Source organism: Melozone crissalis, unplaced genomic scaffold (assembly GCF_028551555.1).
Source record: "Melozone crissalis strain CALT ecotype California unplaced genomic scaffold, PUWL_Pcris_2 ptg000016l_1, whole genome shotgun sequence".
Lineage (NCBI taxonomy): Eukaryota > Metazoa > Chordata > Aves > Passeriformes > Passerellidae > Melozone > Melozone crissalis.
Window position 1 is genome coordinate 9,291,940 of NW_026535794.1, and position 23,897 is coordinate 9,315,836.

The 23,897-nt window shown below is 40.6% G+C and overlaps 1 protein-coding gene across 1 annotated transcript in view; it reads right to left on the reverse strand.

Annotated features, from left to right (window-relative positions):
* Positions 1 to 5,648, reverse strand: part of LMBR1 (limb development membrane protein 1) — a 63,863-nt gene extending 58,215 nt beyond the window's left edge. The window contains exon 1 of the mRNA XM_054273480.1: positions 5,478 to 5,648. Within this exon, the coding sequence (XP_054129455.1) occupies positions 5,478 to 5,540 (63 nt within the window). The 5' untranslated portion in view covers positions 5,541 to 5,648. The remainder of the gene's footprint in view (positions 1 to 5,477) is intronic.
* Between the last annotated feature and the right edge of the window lie 18,249 nt (positions 5,649 to 23,897).

Genomic DNA, 23,897 nt, shown 5'->3' on the forward strand with positions numbered 1-23,897 from the left:
TGTCAATTCTTCCTCTTTTCATTAGATTTTCTCAAGTCTAGTTACACTTTAATACAAAATTCTCTTGAACATATGCCTGTACCCTCCATGGAGTGTGTTGCCCCTCCAAAGGAACACACCAGTAACTCAAAAGGAATTATTTTGAACTGTTAATATTTGCCAATTTTTACACTTCAGCCTGTCATGCCTATTTTATGTAAACAGAAATAGTGGAACTCTCCAAAAGCTGTTTCTGTTTTGGGAGTAAGTATCTCTCTGCACTTGTCCATGCCAAGTATTCTGAGATGCTATTGATTCCAGATGGATCCACAGTGCTGATCCCCAGGACCAACAGCCAGAAGATGATTCATCACTTCCTAAAGTTCACTACAGCACCCTTGTTTACAAGTGAAGTTAAACTTTTAAGATTACAGAATTATGCCAACATTTTATATATTTAATTATGTTAAATGTGCACCAATCTTTCAGCTTCACGTCTCACATCACTGCTACAAATACTTCTTTATTCAGTCACAAATCTTTCCCAAGATATTTAAGGGGAACAAAAAAGAAGCAATACTGAGAAATCTAGGCAAAATTATTTTTTGAAATACGAGAAGCCATTTAAGATATAAAGTAGTCCTCAAGTTTTCAGTGTACAGGTGAAAAAAAAAATTGAAAGGCATCAATTTTTTCAATAAAAGAGAAACTTGCATAAGCATTCAAACAAAACCACTTCAGTATTTAATGAGTTTATTCTGATTAGAAGCACGGGTGATTTGTAAGAACATCACTGCTGGCAGAAAAAAGGGACTGTGAAAATCTCAGTTTGTTAAGGATGCACAACTGGCCACAGACAAGAGCCCACTACCAACAGAAGTGCTCAAAACAGCTCCCTCATTTTACAGCCTGGCAGAGGACAGATGCCAGCTGTAGCCACACTGAATTAAGAGAGGAAATAAGGAAACTAAGTTTCTCAGAATATTTAGCATCTGAAGCCTGCACCCCTGAAAACATTTAGTCCTTCAAATGGAAGCATATCACACTTAACATAAAACCCCATATTACACCAGTTTCAGCATCTGCCTGAACTCACATGGAACACTCAGAAGTTATAACAGCACTTTTGTATTTGAATTTATTCTACCAGGACTGATTTCTTTTCATTACATATTTAATATAATAAACTTATTTCCAAATATACTATGTTTATTCCTAACTAATAATTATATGGTGCTAATAATAGAAGCTAGTAGCTCTGTTGTGTTCTCCCACAGTTTTCCCCACATTACAAATGCAAGCAGATTGTGTTTATTTTGCCAAAGAACTCTCATCACCAGGTGTATGTGTATATTTTTAAATACTCAAAATCCTACATTTTTTAAGCTGAAAATGAACAAAAAATTTAGCTTGTATTTTTAAAAATACAAGCTAATACTGCAGAATAGAAGACTCAAACTGAAAAAAAAGGAAGTTAATATTCTAAAAAGTAAACCCAGGGGACCACAGAGAGGCTCAAACACTGCACTTGTTCCATTTCCATTTGAATAAATAGTTCACAACAATACCAGCTGAACGTGGAACACTTTATAAACAGGCATAACAACAGGACCCAAGGGAAAAGCAGCTCCCTAGAAGTTCAAACATTTTCCATGGATGTGCAAGATCTCAGCAATTATAAATGAGTCTAAAGGACCAAGAAGGTTAAACTAACAGAATATTGTCTGGCATTTTCAACTCCTTCACACAAATACTGACCAAGTGCAGAACACAAACCCTTTTCTGTACTTTGCCATCAGCTAAAACTGCTCTGCAGAAAGATGTTCCCTTTAGCCAGAACTAAGGTGGCTCTGGCTTTGTTGAGGTCAAGAAAAGTTGACTCCAAGAAAACTCTTGGCTCTGCCATCTCTTGCACTGGGTCACCAGTTCAGAGTCTCCACATTCACCTCATTGCATCTGAATTTTAAAGCTCAGACCCAGACTAAGTCTGAGCCTTGGTGTTTTCAACAACTGCCCAAAACAACAGCTCCTCTGCAGAGCAGATTCATGTTTGAAGAGCCATGCCTGCCTGGGGACTTAAACACCTTCTAGCAGCACAGATCATCCCCATGAAGCAACAAAATCCAAGGCAGATGATTTTGTTGCAAACAAGCACCCTCTTGAAAAACAGGTGCCATACAGACACTCCAAATGAGGTCAAGAGCAAACAGGCCTGAGTTAAATTAAGCATTAAACCACTGAGTCACTTCAAAAGCAGATGAAGGATGTCTTTTTAAAAAAATAATCTTTTACTACCCTTGCTCAATCTATAAACATGTGTCAGAAATATTTGGGTTTTGAAGGTGGAATTAGCAGAAGTTGGCACCTGCAGAAAGAGACAGGCACCACCAGCAAAAGCATAACAAGGCTTGAATTTTTTTTTAATGTTACACAACTTTATGGAAAACTTTGTAGCTTGCCAGTTCAGAGAATACATGAAAAAGAAATAAAGCATTGCACTGCAGCTAAACTCAGTGTGCCCTTAGGACTCTGATTCCATCAGAGAGCACAATATAGAAATTCTGTATGTATTCAAAGAATATTTGTAAGAGAACAGTGAAAAGGATTTTCTTTTCAACTACATCAGCTTACTTTGATTTCTCTTCTCTCATGACTGTATCCTTTTAGCTTCCAGTAAAGGCTGTGCCACACAACTAGCTCTTCAAAGGAACTTCTAATAGACAACATAAAATTCTCTTGCTCCTACCAGGCATAGAGAGGTCACCTCTGCTGTAATATTCCACAACTGGAATGGAATGGTTTGGGTCAGAAGGGACCTTAAATAACATCTGTTCCCACCCCCCAGCCATGGGCAGGGACACCTTCCCCTGGAGCAGGTACCTCAAAGCCCCTGGAGCACTGCCAGGGATGGGGCACCCACAGCTTCTCTGGGCAGCCTGTGCCAGGGCCTCACCACCCTCATATCAGAGAACTTCTTCCTACTATCTAATCTAAACCTACCCTAACCCAGTTTAGAACCACTACATATTTAAATATCAAATGCTTCTTGGAACTGCTCTGCTGCCCCCAGCCCACCTGCAGCTGGAATCAGGGTTTAGTGCATGTGTCAGAGGGGAACATGTTCCCTGCTCCAGCTGAGGGCTGATGATTACACCCACTGCCTACACAATAACCATGTATTTGCATATTTTAAGAAATTCTATTCACCATGTAACTTCATGAGCAGCAAGGGCAGGACTGGGAAGGAGAGGACTGAACATAATTGCACATGTAAGCAGCATGCTCTGTGTGCTCCAGCACGCTCAGACTAACCACAAATGCACTCACAGCTCCAAAATTCTCCTGCAGCCACGTGGGAGCCCCAGCAAGCTGCACACCCAGGTGGGGGTGGCAGCACTCCATGCCCTCATAAAACCCTGTGGTGCTCCACATTAATTAAAGATCACAACTGCACCAAGGTGTGACTTAGAAGGCAACATTGTTATTATTATTCCTCCTGATTAAACAACAACAAAGCTGGCCTGTGATCAATATTAACATCAAAGTGAAGTTTCAAGAGCAAGAATACTCTGAGTCCACTGTCCAAACAAAACAACACTGCACCTCTAATATATGAGTTTCTCATGTGTGACTTCTCACATGACTACACCAGTAGGAATTCACCAATTGCTCTGGAGGGGCTGAAAAAGTCCCTGTAACTGTGGAGAAGTACCTGCAGTACAAATGAAGTAGTTCTTCAAGAATTTAATAGACTTCACTATTTGTAATGGTACCCAGAGAGGCTGCACACAGCCATTCCTTCAGACTGAAAAACTCTTGTTTCTTACTGAATGAAACCACAATATGTAACATCCAATTTATCAGAACAAGACTCTGGTGAAAGTAACTAGGAGATAATTAGCACACAATGGAATACAAATGGAAAAACAGACATGAGGGAAAAGAAAGATTTGTACATACATGCATGTTTTCATACCACAAAGGTGATTAAGATAATACTTAGAGTCCTCTTTACAAAGAAGTATTTTACTTTTAGTGCCCCTCCACTAGTCATGGCTTCCAGGACATACACCACTACATCCATGCCCACAGAAGAGAATTCCAAAAAAATCCCATAAAGTAGCTGCTCTCCTCATACACCCTTGTTTTCCACTCTTCAGAAAAAAAGGTCCCAGAAATAGAATATTTCACAGGAAAGGTCTTAACATGGATTTGTATACTATAGAAGAGTAATCAACACATTCCAAGCAAGTCTGCTTCAAGTGACCTAGCCACAGTGCTACATAAATCTGTTAACCATGGTATTTTTAGAGTCTCCCAACAAGGCTAAAAAACACTTAAATCTGAATTGTGAAATCTTATTTTAATTCAAGAAATCTGTTTTTTCCTCCCAGACAACAGGGATGGCAAAGAAAACTTGCTGAGCCAGAACAGCACATTCACAGGACACCCTGCTGCACATCTCCCTTGCTCAGCCTGTGCTTCCTTCCTGGAATTGAAGCAGGAGAGACATGAGCCCCATCAAAACACCTCTATCAGATCTGAACAGTCCTAAGAACAATTAGAGGCTGTCGGAGAGGAAACTGGAACTGCTCTGTCTGCACGCAGGGTGTAGTGCTGAACCTGCCTGTGCAGGGCTGAGAGGGGACAGCACAGGCACTGCCATGTGCTCCACTGGGACAGCACGGGGCATGAGGGGTCAGGGAAACACCTGAGTTACACACAGCACTGAAAACAGCCCAGCAAGGCAGGAGAATCCCAGTAGGACAAGCGATACCCTGAAATCCCATGCACACCTGATGGGAACAAGGCTGCACCTGAGGACTGAGGCATTCACACAATCCCAGTGGAAGGGACCACAGTGGGTCATCTGGGCCAACCTCCCTGATCAAACAGGGTCATCCCAAAGCACAGGATTGCATCCAGGCGTTCTTGAATACCTCCAGGAAGGGAGATGCCACAGCTCCTCTGGGCAGGCTGTTCCAGTGCACGGTCACCTGCACAGTAAAGAAATTCTTCCTCATGTTCAGGTGTTTCTTTCCATTGCCTCATCTCCTGGTGGTTGGCACCACCGAGCAGAGCCTGGTCCATCCTCTGGGTGCCTCACCTTTAGATCCTTGTGCACACGAATGATGTCCGCTCGCAGCCATCCCTTGCCGAAGCTGAGCACTGCTCAGGAGGCTGCAGCACCGGCACCTGTTCCGAGAGCCCTCCCATGGAACACACGGTGCCCTGCCTCACACACCGCATCTCCATCTTCCGCTGAGGGCACTCGGAGAGGAAAACCCTCCAGGGGGTGAGCTGGGATGCTCCAGCTCCCGGGGCAGCTCAGGGAAGGTGCCCTCACCGCTCTGCCCACCGAGACAGGCCCCCGAGTGCCGCCGGACACCGGGCGAGGGGCGGGCAAGGACAGCGGGGCAGAGGGGGACAGCCCGCCCGGGGACAGGGCTGGGGCAGAGGGCAGTGACAGCTCAGGGACGGCCCGCGGCGGCACCTACCGTGTACTCCCGCACTTGGCTGTGGAAGTTCTGCTCCCGGATCGTCACCTCGTCCGCTTCCATCCTTCATAGTACCGCGGCCCCCGCGAGCAATGGCGGCCGCCGCCGCCGCGCCTGCTCCTGCCCCGCCGGCGACGAGCGGGCCACCATGGCCGGAGGCAGCCCGGCTGCTCCCCCGGGCCCCGGCAGCGGCTGAGGAGCCCCGGCTCCGCTGCTCTGTCCGGCGGGCGCGGAGGAGGAGGAGGAGGAGGAGGGAGGAAGGGCGGGAAGTGCCGCCTCAGCTCCTCCTGCTGCGTCACCGCGCAGCGACCCCGGCGGGGGCGGGCAAGGGGAGGGCGGGGTCAGACCGCGGGGGGCGTGGCTTAGGATTAAGTAAAGGGCGGGCGAAGTCACACCCGGGGGCGGGGCCAAAGGGAGAGGGGGGCGGGAGTTGGGCGGGAAAGGGGCGTGGCTGGAGGGAGGGGGCGGGGCCTGGGGCGCGGCTGGTTCAACGGCAGGGTCGGGTTTCAGAATCAGGGAATTGTTCAGGCAGGAAAGACCCCCGGGATCATCGGGTCCGCGCTATGTCCCAACATCACCGTGTCAACTAGCCCGTGGCACTAAGGACCGCGGTGTCTTTCCTTAAACACTCCCAGGAACGGTGACTCCCCCAGCTCCCTGGGCAGCCCATTCCAATGGGTAATCTCATTATTCCCTGTTCCCTCTACATGCACGGGAAATCTTCTGAGTTTGCAAGTAGATCAATTGTCTAAATACACATGGAAGACTATTAATCTAGGACATACTATAAATTATAGATTGTGATTTAGCAACTCAAACTGTTATTTCAATCCAGGTATATATCATTAGTCTAAAGAAGTTTCAAAAATAAGGATCATAATTTTCTTAATTCTTGGCTTATTTACAACTATTGATACATTATACATGTTGTCAACGCCAATTATAATTCCAATTATATTAATTCCCCAGTCTCTGGCCCATTTTCTTGGTTAAAAGCAGATGGTAAACTATTTATGAAATGTTAGAGTTAGAAAAAGTAATCTTTGATTAATGTATTCCTTGTAGTCCTGAATGGATGCAGAAGGTCCTGCAGCTTCAGTATGGCCACAGTCCCACCCTTGTTCTTTCGACACTTGTGAAGGCACAGACAAGGTATTTGCAGGCACAATCACACCAGGGGTGTGACAGGCCAGAAATGTTCCTGTGCTCTCTCCTCTTGAAGCTCACTGCTCAGGGAAGGAGACTTTAGGTGTTCACTGTGGCTGTAGGAACAGAATACCATTAAAAACAGAGTGGAAGGAGCAGGGAGCAGTCTCTGAGCTGCTTCTTGGGAAAAGCTGTCCTACTTTACAGCTGTTTTCTGCACAGCACTTGATTCTGTCTGGTATTATTACTTGTCTGGGGTTTTCTTCTTTGCCTGTTCCCATTTATCTTCAATCTCCTTTTCTTCTTCACATGCTGAAAGTGATGAAATCATCTCTAGTTTCCAAGATGAATTTGACAAAGGATTAAGCTTTTAGTTGAAGCCTAGTTCTAATTTTGACTAGAATTAGGCTAGTGCTGTTCTCTGCTCAGGAGCTGGTCCAGACTGAGCAGTCAGGGCAAGGTTATAGGTAGACAAAATCTCTTTTATTATAACAAACACAGCTGGCAAGAGCAGACAACTGTCTGGCATGTGCAAACCTGACCCCAGGGAAACCAAATTCTCTTAGAGCTGCCTATAGAAGTATTGGAATAGAATAGACAGGATCCCAGCTCTCATCATCTCATATAAAAACCTACACAATAAATGACAATGGTATTGGAGTCAGGCTGTTAGGAACAGGATGGATTCAATGGATTTGTGATGGAGAGAGAAATGCTGACACCAGAGCAAAGCCACTCTAAGAACTTGGGAGAGCAGATGGCCCAGCCAAAGAGGAAGAACAGGAACAACCAGAGATTCAGCCAGCAGTCCAAGCCTGAGGGGAGGGTTAGTTCCTGAGCTACCTGGGAAATGACTCAGCCACTGCCAAGAAACAGCAATTCAAGCATTTCTAACTTTGCCTGCAGACATATTCAACACTGGAAGATTGCAAGGAAAATTAACTGTATTTTGGTAGCTTATAGAAATCGAAATTTAGAACACCTGAAGCTTCCACTCCCATGTGGGCAATATGTGTTCTTTTCAATTTACTGAATTTGAAGTAAACGTAAGGAGGAGATATAGTACATAATTTGTTTCATACTGTAGACTGTCAAGTTCTTTCTTCCAGTTCTAGCAGATGAATCATCAGAAACGACATACACATTTATATTTACTGAAAAGGTAGGGGAGGGGTGGAAATAGCTTCCATCCTTTCTTGGGCAGAAGTTACTGCTCAGTTCTGAGGTATCTACATCACAAAGGAAGGTCAGAGTAGCCACCATAGCAAAATCTATTTATACCACAGGAAATTCAGTCTAAAGTAGGCAGCTCTTGCAAACTGATGCATGTATTGATCTGATGGGAGTACAAAAGTAGTAATTTGAAGCATACTAGATGTAAAACTACCAAAGCAAGTCTGTGGTACTTTACACCAGAGAGTGGTTAAAAGTCCTCCAGGGTGTTGATCATGGTATAAAATAAACAAAATGTTATCATAATTATGTACATTAAGCTTATTAGGTGATTTTTTTTCAGTGTCTTATATGTGGTAAGCTAAAGCATAGCAAGAATTGCATTATAACTTTAGAAATCCAACTCAGTCTTATATCTGGATTCAGCTTAAAATATTGCTGACTGACATTTCATTTCTATTAATATCTTATACTTTTTTATTTCTTTGGGTCTTTTAGAACAAAAAAGGAGGGCTTTTTTTGGTTCCAAATATTTCCAGCCCATATTTTCATTGAGTCAACCCAGTAACAACAACTCCCCAGATAAATGTTGTATTATAGCACAATATATTTATTTTAACTTTTTGAAACAGCAAAGGGAAAGAAATTTAAATTAAGAATTACAATGTTGGCATGAAAAAAGAGGATATAAACTAGTTTGGTATAGACTCACATAGGCATGCGCTGGACTTTATATATATATAGTCATAAATGTATTGATGAATATATATTCCCCCCAAAAAAAGAAAAAAGCACAGTCAAAGTATTCCCATTTTGAACAAGCTTTTAAAATTAACATTTTAGTAAAAATATACACCATTTATAACTTAAAGTTGGTTCACTTGTAAAAAACTAAGTGAGATTGCTTTCAATAACAAGGAACTGGATTTAGGAATGAATAAAACCTCTTTGAATCCTTAAGTTTCCTTCACTGACCGGAGCCTAGAGTCAGAAAACCTGCAGAGTTTATTAAGGTCGGAGGCATAAACTCTGCAGGAGTTCAGTGCTGTCAGGTAAAGGAAGCATAAGTCACATCATGAAGCTAGAACAGTTTCTCTTCCATATCTAGGCAGCATGAAGTGACTGGAAGCTCACTTTGCCTCCATTCACCCTTAATGGGTTTTTCATGTCCTCAAATCAAAACAAAGCAAAACTCACACCACATTGCAGCCTCAACTTGATTAGGAATAAAATGAAAGGTAATATTCAAGGATATGCGGCTGCATCTGCCAGCCAAAGTTCACTTGCTGTGCAGATATGAATGAGGCCAGGGTCATCTGTTCCATGCTCTGTGGCCATGGCTGTTTGGGCTGATTCTTCAAACAGGTATTTATTGGTAAAATTCTGGAACTGCTGTCTGGGTCAGTGTTGTTACAGAAGAACCAAAGAACTAAATCAAATTAAAAAAAAAAAAAATAAGTGTCCCTTTCACCAGTCTATGTCTGGTTTTAGCTCAGAAATTAGTGTTAGACTCAATCAGCCTCTGAAAGGCATTCAGCTAGAGCAGATGGATGAAAACAGTGAAAATTCATTACTTCTCCTTATGGTGTGCTCACTGTTTAATTCCTGCTAATCACAATTCTCCTCAAAATCTCCTTTTCAGTCAGTTAAAAAGATTTACTCTAAGTAAATTTACCCTTTGAAGATTTTTCTTAACCGTGAACTCTTTTTTTTCCTTTCATCCCTGAATTGTCTCCAAACTTTTAACCTTCTCATTAAAATGCAGACACGAGAACTGAAAGCAGTATTCTAGGCTCAGTTTCAGCAATTCTATGAAGAGATGTAAAATCACCTTATTTTATGCTTTGTTACAGACCATTTAATCATTACAGAGGAAAACAGCACACAGATTCAGAGGTGAAACACACGATTGCTTCCCAGAAGTAAATGGAATGTGCATTTGAAGACACTTGTATCTACTCCTGTCTCTCTACTGTCAGAGGCTGTAGGTAAAAGGCTGCCTTGTGGTTTTGATTGCCATGTCCACTTACTTCCTCACAGAGAGTAAGGCCAATTTTAGGGACATTTTAATCCAAATGCTATAGCAATCATTTCCTTGACACAGAAATTAGTGGTTTCCTCTGAACTTCACTCATACCAATGAGCAGCAATCTGTAATTTCTATTCTGAATCACTGCCCTGCAGATACAGCCCTAGTTCTGTAGAAAGGACCTCAGCCCCTTGTTCCTGGCGCATTCATGGGCTTTTGACTGAATTCAAGCCTCTTCTGTTTTCTGCTTCCCAAATATTTCAGATTGCTCTGTATGATGAGATCATCCTTTGTAATTTACCACTCCCATTTCCAGTATTTGCCAGCATTTTTGTGTTATCTGCAAGTAGCATTAGCAGTGATTTGTCAACCAGAATAAACACATCCTTTAAAAAATGTCATTACTGTCTCTGTGGGGCTTTTTAAAGTTTTTCTTACTATTTTTTTCCTCATCTTTGGAAAGTTCCTGATGTACTAAGTACATAAAATAATTATTGTACTGGTTGCAAGTGTGATGTTTGCCCATATGTAACAGGACTTTGCCAAGATCATGGATTGGTTCCATAGCAACACCATAAGGGGATTAAAAGAATTATCCGAGAGTGAAGTCAATATGATTTGTGTTAGCAAATAATTGTTAGAAGCTTTAATGCGGTTTTACCACTGGCTGAATTGCAGCACCAGAGCAATTTTCAGAGCAATGTGGCTCTGAAACCCAAGTGTCACAAACGGTTCTTCTGTTCTTCCAGGAGAGATGCTCTCTTCACTCTGCTTTCTTTTCAATTTAATGCCCACTTTTGAAGAGCCCACGTGGTCCCATTTCAGATGACCCCAGGCCCTGCTGCCCTTTGGTTTGTTGTGTACATGGCACCATGACACAGAGCTGCAGACTCTGCCCCTGGGCTTCCTGCACCAGCTTTGCTGATCACTCACCTTGTTACTTACAGCTTTTCTCTGTCCTTTCAGAATATTCTCCTTTGATTTGTGGGCCAGTCAACAGCTTGCATTAGACATCTGAGTCTGCCAATCTGCTATTGATTCTGAAAGATGTGATCATGCATTAGCTGTATTATAAATGACGAAATTGCAAATATCCACCCGTATGATCAGTTCCTGACTACTTAACACGGCTGTAATCATCGTCCTTTAAAAAAAATTAAATCATTAATCTGCTGGGCCATCTGTGCTTACTCTGAACTATCCTCAAGCTATATTTTTGTTAGTTACATAGTTTTGAGAAATGGAATTTTGCCATTTTTGGAGAAGAGAGGTTGCACTGTGAAGTCCCTAAACAATAATAATAAAAAAAAAAAAAAAAACATTTGGTATTAGTTAATTTTTTTTCTCTAAATTCAGCATCTGACTCATCATGACTAAGATGCTTGCACTGTTAAATACCACATGGAAGGCATTTCAAAAATCTATCCAGTATTAACTACAACCGTTTTTCAGTCTGGGTGACAAAAATCGCATCGTATAAATTTAGTCTTTGAAAGTAAGCCATGCACCTTTTATGAAGGACTTTTATCCAAAATGCTAGAAATTTTAAAGGAAATTAATCATCTTAATTTCTTAAATTAATAGGTGCAAGATTTATTCTTAAATCATGGATACTCCTTTCTAATTAAATTCAAATGTGTTTAATGCATCTCAGGAGTGTTAAGATAATAAGTAGTCCTTTTCTGGAACTTAACATCCTCGATCCCTGTCAATAATTATATTGGGTGACTAATAAAATATGATGCCAGGCATTTTTTAAATCTTTATCTTCCTCCTCTGTCTCATTAGCAAAATGAATAGGTTTGCTCCACAGGCACCACCTAATCTGGGGAATTCAATGTTGTTCAAGGACACAGCAAATAAATTTCAGCAGGTATTCCTTCCTGCAACAGTCACATATAAAATGCACTTTTACAGCATCTGCCAGTTGCTGTATAAGATTATTGCCATTGTAAAAGCCACCAGAGGCTGGAAAACCAAAAATCTGTCAGGTGTGATCTCCTAACTAGGAGAATTTTATGCAGTTATCCCATCAAAGGCTACACTCCTCATAGAGCTCCAGTGTCCAGTAATTGATCCACAGAAGACATGGCACCCATCCATTCCACCAGTGGTCTATCAGAAAATGCTGACATCAAGAGAGCAAGTTATTTTATAACATAAGACAATACTTATTTTCAGAAACTGGACTCAGCTCTAGCAGGCCTTTTAACAAAAATCATGCCATTAATGTGAAATTAGCTAATTTGTTCTTGAGAGTTTAATTTCCTTTCTCAAGTAGATATTACATTACAGTAATTACACCTGCAAGAAAGAAAAAAAAAATGGCAGGCTCCTCAGTCCCTGGGATGATAGATAGTCCTCTGGCCCTCATATAAAAGCAAAATCCATCTCTAGTCACTTGGGTATATCTAAGTATTTGAATGGAGGACTCCAGAGATTTCATTCCACTTGACAGTAGGAGGACAGAACAAGGAATAGGTTGTGATTCATCCAACTCTTTGAAATATTTTCATCTTTCTAATTTTAGGTCCTGTACACCATACATTGAACTCAGATGATACCCACCCTGCCAGTGATAGCAACTGCAGAGATGCTGCATGCTGATCCTCCATCTCTGCCTGTGCTACAAGGCCCTTATGTGATATTTGACCACATTTTACATGTGGTGTGTCACCCAGAATCCCAGAATCTTCTGAGTTGAAAGGCACCCATAAGGATTGTCAAGCCCAACTCCCTGCTCCTTGCAGGACCACCTGGAACTAAACCATGAGACTAAGAGCAATGTCCAGATATTCTCTGAACTCTGACAAGCTTTTCCATGATCAGTTCTCTGGGAAGCCAGTTCCAGTGACCAACCACCCTGTCAGTAGAGAACCTTTTCCTAACTGAAGTCCAGTCTGAACTTCCCCTGACACAGCCTCATTCCATTCCATAAGGCACTTCTTTGAAAATCACTACCACACTGTGCCCCTTGATTATTTTCCCATTTCATTGAGTTGTAGCCCTTGGCCTGGGCAAGAGGAAAGGTCAATCTACACAACATACAGAAAAGCATTTGGCTGTCCTACAAAATCTCTGAATCCAAGGTTTGTTTAAAGACTATTGTCCATATACTTCATCTTACACAGTGAGTAATTACGTCACTTAAATTGCAGAGGTAGTACAAAGTCAACAAAGTTTCATAGGATATATCCATAGTGTTTTACATCATATGTATTGATACCTCAAAACTTACTTGCTTCTACACAATATTTTTGCATGGTTTATAATTTGCCAACAGCTAAACATAAATTAAAAGAGTACATTAGAAGTCACTATAAGGCACATGGAAAATCCTGAATACAAAAGGGTCACTTCATCCTGAATATTAAAAGCAACAAATCATGGGAAGTAACTCTGCAGTTTGTAGTCACTGGTGAAGCATTGCAGAGGAAGTAGTTTTCATTGCAGTACCATTAACGCTGCATAGCACATGACAGCTTTGCTGTTTATGCAGTCATGTGTGTTTCTGTAGCCTGACATCCCATCTCCCTACCCCACACTCTGTCCTGCCTTCCCTGGGGGTATCCAAGTGCAAGCACCCTGGGCATATGCCAGCCTGACATCATCCCCACCTTTAAATCCTAGCCTGCAGCATCCTTTGGTGCATTTATATACACATGCCCCAAAATTGGCATAATTAGAATATACTTTCAGACCCATTTGCTGTCTCATTGTGTATTAACACCTGGAAAACATCAACAAAGTAAAAAAACAACTAAACTCTATGTGATAGTTAGTCTGGAATGCATTCAGGCTGCTAGCAAATGTTAGGGAATTAATTATTGAACACTGCTCTTGTCCTAAATAACACTATGGGCTATGACATACATTTGGATTTTTTGTTGTAGTGACAGAGATACCACCCCAGTGAGCTCATTATCTTTCCAGGTTTACTCAGCCCACAGTAAATCACCAGCAGCACCCTGGTGAGATGAAATTCCAGCCCTGCTCCTTGCCTTCCTCTGTCTTGCAGCCCCACATGACTCCCATATTTAACACCAGCAGGATCTGCTGATGCATCCCTTCATATTTTCTCAATGGACCTTGAGTCATGCCAGGCTTGAGGGAACATTAGCTTTCCTGTCAACAGCTTTGCAGGAAGTCTCAGATTCATCCTCTGTGCCCTAGAGCACCTTCTAGAAATTCTGAATCAAAAACTATTTTGTCTATTCAAGTTCTAAAATTTTCACATAATTTAGCACTTGGGAATGAATCCTGCAGCAGACACTGCACAACTCCAAGTTCCCTACATCTAATTGACTTTTATATTACTGCAGACTAATAATCTCCACAGAGCTTCTGAAAAACCCAAGTGAGGATTTCATTTGAGCACTTTGTAAAACTACTCAAACAAGTACTTTTTGGGCTGTAGTGCTGACCCTGTCCAGCTCTGTTCTTGTTCAATTTATTCCCACTACCCCTCAGCAGCACTGGCACAGCCATATGTGGCTGATCAGACCTGGGGAAAATAACTGAGCAAAAATAAAATATTTAATCAGAATGAATTCTCTGAGCCAGTTCATTCTGCATTCACACAGCAGGACGAGTGATGTAAACTGAGCACAGAGAGCTACTCCAGCCATCACTGTTGTAGAAATGCTTGGGAGCTTCAGTGTACATGTAAAACAACCACAAATATGTTTTTCTGTTTGACCAATGCCATTTCTAGTACTAAGAGTAATAGAAAATATGAGAAACTATATTGTCCTTTTGCTCTGTAATCACAATCCTCATAAAGGATTTATGAGCCCAGATATAACTACAGACCAATAATTTTCACACAGTTCTTCCTGTCCTGGGCTATGGAATAAGAAATACATATGCAGAATGCCAGCAGGACAAGTTTATTGCATTTTTAAAGAGTTTGTTCAAAGACTCAGTCATGCAGTGGATTTTAAAGTGTACATTTTCACATAATTGAATGAATTTATATATTGTATGCATACTCACACATAGTGTGAGTCTGTGTATTTATGTCTCTATATGTGGTGTATGTGCTTATTTTTATTTAAAATTCCCCAAAATATAGTTACTCTGCTATAGTACTAAAATAAGTTTGTACAGAAGAGATCATTGGGTAGTGATCTCTAGAGAATTTCTTTACAAGAGCCAAATTACATAATTTGTATGCTGAGTTAACATCAAGAAAGGTATGGGTATGAGCTTTTTGGTGCCTTTACAAAATCATGGTCTAGTGACTTTTCTGAAAATGGTATTTTTGCCTTTAAAATGAAGCAGCAGCTCATATTATTCTTTCATGTGAGTTTGTATGAGTATTTATATGAAAGAAAAATATAGGTTAATTACTGTTGGAGGGCCTCTTTAGCTTATCATTTTGTTATGTAGTGACTCTTCAGCTTATCATTTTGTTATGCAGTCCCTCTTCAGCTTCTCCTTTTATTCTGCAGTTTATATTTTATTTCCTTAAGAGAAGCATTGAAGTTTGTGCCCCAAATAAATTCTTTATTTTAAAATGGACAAAATATTTAAATGGCTGCTTAATATAAAACAAGAACTAATAAGCTAAAGTGTTATAAACTGAAATAAATTATTATAGACAAATCTGAAATATACACAAACTAAAGCATTGTCTTTGTTATCTTCCCCCGTCAGATGCATCACTGCATGCACAAAGTCATGTAGCTCAAATCAATGTCTTCACTTAAACTATGCTCTGGAAAAAAATGGGAGTTTTGACTATATAGAAATATAATAATAATTCCACAATGTGACCTATAGTTTTACTGAAATAAATTAATGGATGGCATGCAGATGCCAAGATTAAACAGAGTAATAACAAAACATTAGTAAGCACTTTTAGTGTAATTAAATTTTTGATGTATTACAATTTTTAGTGCGTAATTATTTTTGAAGGAACTGGAGAGTAATCCTGGATCACACCCTTATTCAATCTAGTTACTAAAGAATAAAGTGTGGTGATACTTTGAAATTCTATTGCAGAATAATGGTGTATTGTCCATCACAGATAATGATGGCAAGGTTTTTCTCATCTGATAATCACTCATAGTGATTACCTAATAAAAGGACAATCCTTGGTACTGCAAGAACCCCTGGTCAGTGCAGAATGTAAGCAAGCATTAAGATGTGCTATTTAAAGCATCTCAGCTTGCAAGTGACCTTGAATCTGCTTCCTTACTGCTGGAGGTTGGGATTGTTCCATGGCTGTGTTCCCAGTCTGCATCAAGAGGCTGCTGATAACATCAATCTTATACACGAGTCTCTAAAACTATTTTTGATGTTGGCCTTGAACAAGTCTAATAATTTCACTTAATCACCTCTGTTTCTACACAAAAACTGGAATCTAGGCTGACTTGTAATTTTTCATTCTTGTGAAATCCGGCCACAGGTTTTCTGTCTGCCATCAAATATCTGGAATCATAATTAGCTAAAATATGTCAGATGCCCTGTGACTCCCAGCCATCTTTATTGTATGGAAGTTCACTTTCAGCTAAGAGTAGAATAAATTCTGTTTGTCTGAGAGGTCAGTCCTTGGGAAGAAAAATGGGAAGTGTGTTCATTCGCATATTCAAACATGCAAATTGAATGCATCCAATTTGCCTTATTTGTCTCCTAATGACAATGACCTTTCCTGCTGATGGAAGAAAGCAATTGAAATTAGGCATGTGAAAGGTATGGAAAACACAAAATTCCAATCTTTAACAAAACAGGTCAACTGCCTGATCCTGTGAGTTAAAAAATAGTCAATGTCATATTGAACCCCAACTCACGGTGCTTTCCCATCTTTAGGTTCAGTATCTGAATTTTGCTACTCAGATGTATCTCTCATAACACTTCTTGCGTAGCACAACGTCCTCTTCACCTTTCTGTAGGAAGAACATCTGAACAGTTCTCCCACCACTAATGCAGCTCAAGTTAACACCACAACATCTTTATCATTAATTTGCATAACAAAATATGAAGCTGTAAAATTCAAAGATCAAGTGACCTGCCCAAGGTTACAAAGAGGATGTTACTACATCAGGACTGAAACTCAGTTACATCTGGTCTTTGGTCCTGTGCAGATCAAGTTTCTTTCAATAGCCAAATTGAAACAGAAAGAAGCCATGATCAATTTACCAAGAAAAGGAACATTAGGATCACATAGCTGGTGCTGTCTCCTTCTGTGAATGCCAGAAGAGAAAACAAGTCCTGCATATGGGCAGCTCATCCATAGACAGATATCATCATCACTACTAGTGCCATGCATTAATATGCATTAACTATCTCCTCTTCTAGGAAAAGAAAAAATTATATATGGCCAAATTGCTACTATGCTTCTCTTCCTTTCAAGCTTCCTCTTTCATCTGCAGAGCTCAAAACCAGCCAGAAGTGTCACCTCAAAGGTAACAGATCTTAGAAGTGGAACCACTCAAGTGCAGGATTCAGGCCTAATTAGAGAGCTCAGAATTCAAACCAACACCTTGACGTGCCTTAAAAGCAAAAGCACAGTTATTTATTCTTGGTTTTGTTGTTTCTTCTTCATTATGGGGCTGCAGGAGTCCCACATCAGGGATGAGGGCCCCACATTGTGAGGATTTATTTAAACACTTAATGAAAATATCACACCTGCAGTTAAGAATTTACAACTGCAATTATAAGATGAAGAATAAAACTGTCTCTTCAGCTGATTTCTGTAATCATAAAATTCTAAATGATACTAACATGTGCCTCACTTTAAGTGTGTGTTTTCCCATGATTACTTAGAGGAATAGGATGCAGTAAGTTTAACACTGCCATTCTGAAAGTGCATCCAGACAAATGTGGGTTGTCCTAAAAATAGATTTCTTACCTTTGCCACCAGTAAACAAGGAGGAAATTTCCACTGAGGAAACAAAAATTCAAGCTGTACAGACTCAGCCATCTCCCTAGGCATACACACACAGCTGTGTAGGCTTTATTCTTAACATTAACTTACTTTTAGTGTGCTATGCTTTTTAGAAAATTATTAAGAAAAGCAAAGAAGACAAACTCTTTCATGACAGTGTAATTACACAAAAAAGGTTTTTGTAATTGCTCCTGTTTTCACCTCTCTTTCAAAACCTGTTTCAGACTGGCCAACAGAAGGGCCAGCTGTAGGTGTTGAATAATGAATTCTCCCTTAAAGCAGCATGGGAAGTAACTCTGACACAGTAATTTCTGTAATGTGCTAATAGTGTTGTTTCTTAACTGATGATGAGTGATCTTGCTCTGTGCTGCTACAGAAGAAGTTCTCTTCCCTTTCTCACAGCTAGCTACTTCTCTGTGTAGCTGAATATCAAAATTAAGCCAGTCCAATTTAAAAACTTTTTCACTTCATTCTGATCAAATCTTGAATTTGGTGCATTATGCTGTGACTCCTGGTGTTAACATGGGGAAAAGCATTACCTGGGCAAATTCATGGCAGATTGAGGTTGACCTAAAGTAGCTGCAAAACTGCAGGTTTGAAAGATGGGAAGTCATCAAGTGAAGGAGTAGATCAGGGTGGTATCTAGTTTTACATACTGCCAGACACAAACTGTGTAAACACGACGTTGTTTAAGGTCATGTGAGGTTTTGTTTTGCTGCCCTGACCTTTGCATGAGTCACCTAACGAGGTATCTGCAGGGCCATTGCCTGCAGCTAAGCCAGTCAGGGAAGGCACAATATATTGTGTATAATTTCACCCTGGGCTGAGGGAGTCTAAGGCACTGATCCTCTTGTCCTGATGCAGAAGCCTAAGATGAATTAGATGAGGTTTTTTTTTTCTCTAAAAGTCATTATTTCTCTAAAAAACAGAGAGCAAGGAGACTGGCTCAGCTGCAGGTGTCTGTCTAAACTGAGGGAGAAGGTCTCTGCTGTCTGTCAGGTTTAGATCAGTGTGGCTGTTTCAAAGTACTTTGAGAGAAGGGTCTGTAACCAGAGATGTGGCAGGCACAGCCCACTGCTGCACTCTGCTTATGGTCATGTAAGTAGAGCTCCTGGTCATCAACTGTACCTTAAATCAATACTGTATTATACATAATAACATCATGCTTTATAACAACTGGGATTAAAATACAGAATGGCAGCCAAAATGTATGAATTGATATCGTTGTCTCAGTACACTCTGGAGAGACCTCCAAATGCTTCACTGTATTTGACTCAGACACACATGATATTTTGCATGTTTAGCAAAGCCTCAGGAAAAATGCAGTAAGAGTTTTGTTAATAGCTAGGAGCACCTCACTGAGCTGGAAAAGCTGCTGCACATTGTCTGGAAATGATCACCTTGCACCATGGACCAGCGTCAGGGGATGAACAGGAGCACTGCACACTGCTACTGCTGCCACTGCTGCTGTGTCAGTGGCACAGCACCTACTCTTGTCACTGTCTTCATTCTTATAAGTAAACAAACAAACAAACAAACAAACAGGTAAAAGGCGACTTTAACAAAGTGACAGTACCTGTTAAGTTTAGGGAATTTGTCTGTTGAATTCAAGCCTTCCCAGGTATTTGTTCTGGAGTGTCACTCTAAGTGTTCTTTTTCTGAAGTTGCCTTGTCAGGATTAAAGAAATAGGTAATAAAGACTGATCTTCGGGGAACAGAATTCCAGCTGGGATGTTAAAGCTAAGTAATTAACAACAAAGGAGAAAGAACAGAGGGAAAAGGATCCCTTGGTATGTATGTACAGGTTTTTGATGAAAGCTGCCTTCTAAATGACAATACAAGTGTTCATTAGATAAGGCTGGTGTTTAGCACTAAGTCTCCCACAGAGACAATTCTTGGCACAGAAGCTTTGATTATATAAATTTTGTGTGAAAAATGCAAAGTGCCATAATGTGGGACTTTGATCAATGGTGCTAGTCTGATTTACAATTGTTTATTTTTAAACTGTGATGGGCACAAAAACACTAATTTATAAGCTCATTTTAGTTGAAATTTACCTCTTCCCTTCAATAGCAAGAAAGTAATCTGATTGCATTTTTTCAGTCATCCTTGTGCAACATATTAGATAATCTCCTTATAGTTTAAAACTAAAAATGCTAATGGATTGGGGAAATGGGTTTCTGCTTTCACTCAGCATATCTGTCTTTTTTATGCTTGTCTTTTGGATCATTTATCTAAATAATAACCTTTAGTACCCACTCCCTCCTTCCAATGAACTAAAATATATGAATGATTTAAATCAGTGAATATGTATTTGCTCCCTACTTGAGTTTTGCCAGCTGAGGTTTCCACTTTCATCTTCTGCTTTTTTGGAGGGGAGAGGGAAAGCTCCAGACATCCTCATGTGAAATACTCATGGTTACTTTCTAATTTGTCTCAATTAAACAGCCTAAATGAGCTCAAACTAATGGCAGATCTCTTCTAAAGAGTATCACCAGTGAGCACCGACTCAAATGCCATTGATTTCAGGGACTAAAAGAAAGAAATTACATTAAAAACTCAGCAAATCTTTCAGTCAGCACATCTGTTGGGGCAGCCTCAGAGAAGAGGCAGGAATTACACCTCAAGGAGAGGTGCTGTGGGTGGAACTTCCTCAGCCAACAAACCTGGAGATCCACAAGGATCCACTTGTGTGGCTTTAGTCTCAGAATGATGGAAGGAAGCTCATTTTGTACTCAAAGGCAGCAGAAGGAAGATAAATGACCAGCCCAAAGTTGGGTACAAAGATGATGGAAATGTGGGAGAAAGTGCCAGAACAGGTATTTTTCTAGACTTTGTGTAGTCAATCTTCAGCATGCCTGGCTAAGCTGTCTACAGATCAAGACTGCAGGAATTGCTTAGCACATACACCCTGGGGAAAAATGAAAAACAAACCAAACCAAAAACCAACAAAAAACCCAGAAGCAAACAAATAAACAAACCCCCAACAAACCAACAACCAAAAAAAAAAAAAAACCCACCAAGATTCTGAGCAACAGGGATGTATCTTTAAAACACTACAGAAACCACTTTCTTCACCTACCAATACCTTCTGCAATAGATGGGACTGAAACACATCTGAAGAACCAGCAACTTTGTACTGCCTTGAGACTCTGGAAAATGCTTTCCAGAAGAAAAGTGCCCTTCCATGGACCAAATTTCAGTTCTGCTGATCCCAGTGGTGACAGTATGGCATGGGGAGGGGCAGTAGATGGATGCTGTGCTGGGTACTCATGGCAGTGTCACTTGCACTCTTCAGAGGCTCTTTCTCCTCAGAATAAACTCATTCTGGCCAGAAGTTTTTATTCTGTAGAGTCAAAAAAGGCTTTGCATTTAAAGCCATGTTCTTACCTTAGTCAGGTTGTTTTCTCCATTGATGAGAACAAAGAGCCACCCTTATGAGCTCAGTCTAAAAGTCTTTCTGGTGCTGCTTGGATATTTCCTGTGGTGATAAATATTCTCAATAGCTGCAAATTACTAGAGAGCCAGAACCCACCTATGTGCATTATGTAGTCACTAAGGCACATTTTCATGGCATGTGGGAGGGGATCAGGACACAATAGCAGACAGGCAGCTAAAGGAATTGTATTCTGCTCATTCTGCTGAGGGCTGGGAAATAATAATCCATTAATATAAAGTGATAGGAAAGGAAACCTGCTAACAAAGATTATCTCAGCAGGAAGCGACAATTCTATATGAACTTTCATTTCCAGTGAATCATGCCATTATGCTCAATTTCATTGCAAATGTGAAGCCTGCCCTCGTGGCTTGTTCTCTGGTGTGGGATCACTGTCAAAACAAAGAAGAATTACAAAATGTTCCCTCAGCTCCAAATTCCTGTTTGGTAAGTGATGCTCACATGATGCAGAGATCTAAAAGTGAAATTTGTGAAATGGAAACTGGATTTCCTCCCTTTTCTGGTATTTAGACAACACAGGAATGTTGGAAGAGTCCTTGGCAGGAGTTTATAATTTATTCACATTTTAGACCTAAAGAAGACTGTATTTACCAGTTACTCAAAGCCAAATTGGTAAATGTAAAATAATAAACCACAATATTCTGGGATAGGATCTGAAATATTTGTTGTAATGTATTTCTTTTGATAAGGCATCACTAGATTTGAATGCTGGCTTAGTCTATTAAGCAGATTAGTATTTCTTTAAATATTACATTTTTTTCACTATGATATTTATATTTTGTCTAAAATATTGTTTTAGTTCTTTGAAAGTATTTTTACTTCAAAAACAGGTAATAATAATTCTATCCATACATTTTGCAAAAGTAACATGCCTATTTTAGCCCAAATTTGGGATTATGCAGTTTAGCAAAATACATGCTCTTCACATTTTGCTTTGTGACATGAACTATTGAAGAAGGCAAATAATGGCATTTTCTCTCTTTGAAGATACATGAAATTTCCCATTATTGGAAAGCTCTCTTTTCCTGACTAACAAATTACATTATTAGACACAAGGAAGATGCAAATCTTAGGGTTCTAAAAGCACCTAATATTTTCTCAAATTATATTCAGCTGTATTTATCTTGCATTCTGGCATGCTGCTGGATTACTGTTATCAATAAATCTAAAATTGGATGCAAAATGCATGTGAGCTGTCTGTGCATGAATAAAGAGTGGCCTGGCAATAAATTACAACATAATATATAGTTTAAAATGTAGCAAAAGGAATGCCTTGACAAATCAATGCAACATATTTTGTCAGTAAGGATGAAAGATTCATTATGCATCAGCCTTGAGAAAGCTGAATTTCTGAGGCATGGGTCACCTAGGACATATGATGTAATCAGAGAATATGGAAACATGCATAGAAAGACAAAAATAATCTTCTGAGTAATAAAGCCATAATAAATTGTCAGGCAAAATGTAAGTCCTGTGCAGTAGTTCATTGTCCAAAAGAGATCCAGGAGTACCACAACAAACAAAACGGAACCTGGCTTCCTCTGGATTTGGCCCCCACAGCAGGTTCAAGACCAACTCCTTTTCTGAAAGTGGCTCATGTGTGCTGGCTTTCATTTGTGTTTTTCTCATGTCTGCTAATGTCTAGGCTCATCTTGAGGCTCTTTGTACAGCCAAGAAATTCTTTCCTCTGCCCAGTTTTCAATGAAACTTGGGAAAAATAATCTGTGTTTTGGGGAACTCCAATCATGTGCCAGACATGACTGGCACACACCCAGCAGGTTCCGTAAGTCCGGAGCACAGCAGAGACTAAAAATAAGCTTGACCAATTGGTTGTCCTGCTGACAGCAGTAAACTGCCATGGGACATTTAATTTCCTCTGATGACATGGATGACAGACAAGCTGTCACCAGCTGTGCAGAGCCAGGAGGATGCATGCCTGTTGCAGAGGCACAGGCCCCAGCAGTGGCATCACCTTGTCCTGAGCTCTGGTGAGAGTGGAAATGCCCCAAGAGAAGTTGGCACCAGTCACAGAATGCCAGAATGGGTCACAGTGGGTCATCTGGGCCAATGTCCCTGCTCAAGCAGGGTCATCCCAGAGCACACAGCACAGGAATGCATCCAGATGCTTCTGGAATTCCTGCAGTAAGGGAGACTCCACATCCTCTCTGGGCAATCTGTTCCAGAGCATGGTCACCCACAAAACAGGGTGGAACTTCTGTGCATCAGTTCCTGCCCATTGCCTCTTGTGCTATTGCTTGGTACCACTGAGAAGAGCCTGGTCCATCCTTTTGGCACCCTCCTGTGACCGTGGTCACAAGGGTTTGCAGGATGAGAGAGAGACGAAAATGTTGACTCTATGATCAGAAGGTTTGATTTATTATTTTATGATATATATACTACATTATAACTATACTAAAAGGAATACAAGGAAAAGTTCTCAGAAGGCAAGCTAAGAATAGAAAAGAATGATAACAAAAGACCTCTCTCCAACTCTGTCCCAGAGACAGCTGGGTCCTAGATTGCCCCTTAATTATACACATCTAACATGGGCCAATCACAGGTAGACCTGTTGCATTCCACAGCAGCAGATAACAATTGTTTACATTTGTTGTTGAAACTTCTCAGCTCCAGCAGGAAAAATCTTAAGAAAGGATTTCAATGAAAAGATGTCTGCGACACCCTCCCATAGACATTTATATACATTAATGAGGTCCCCTCTCACTC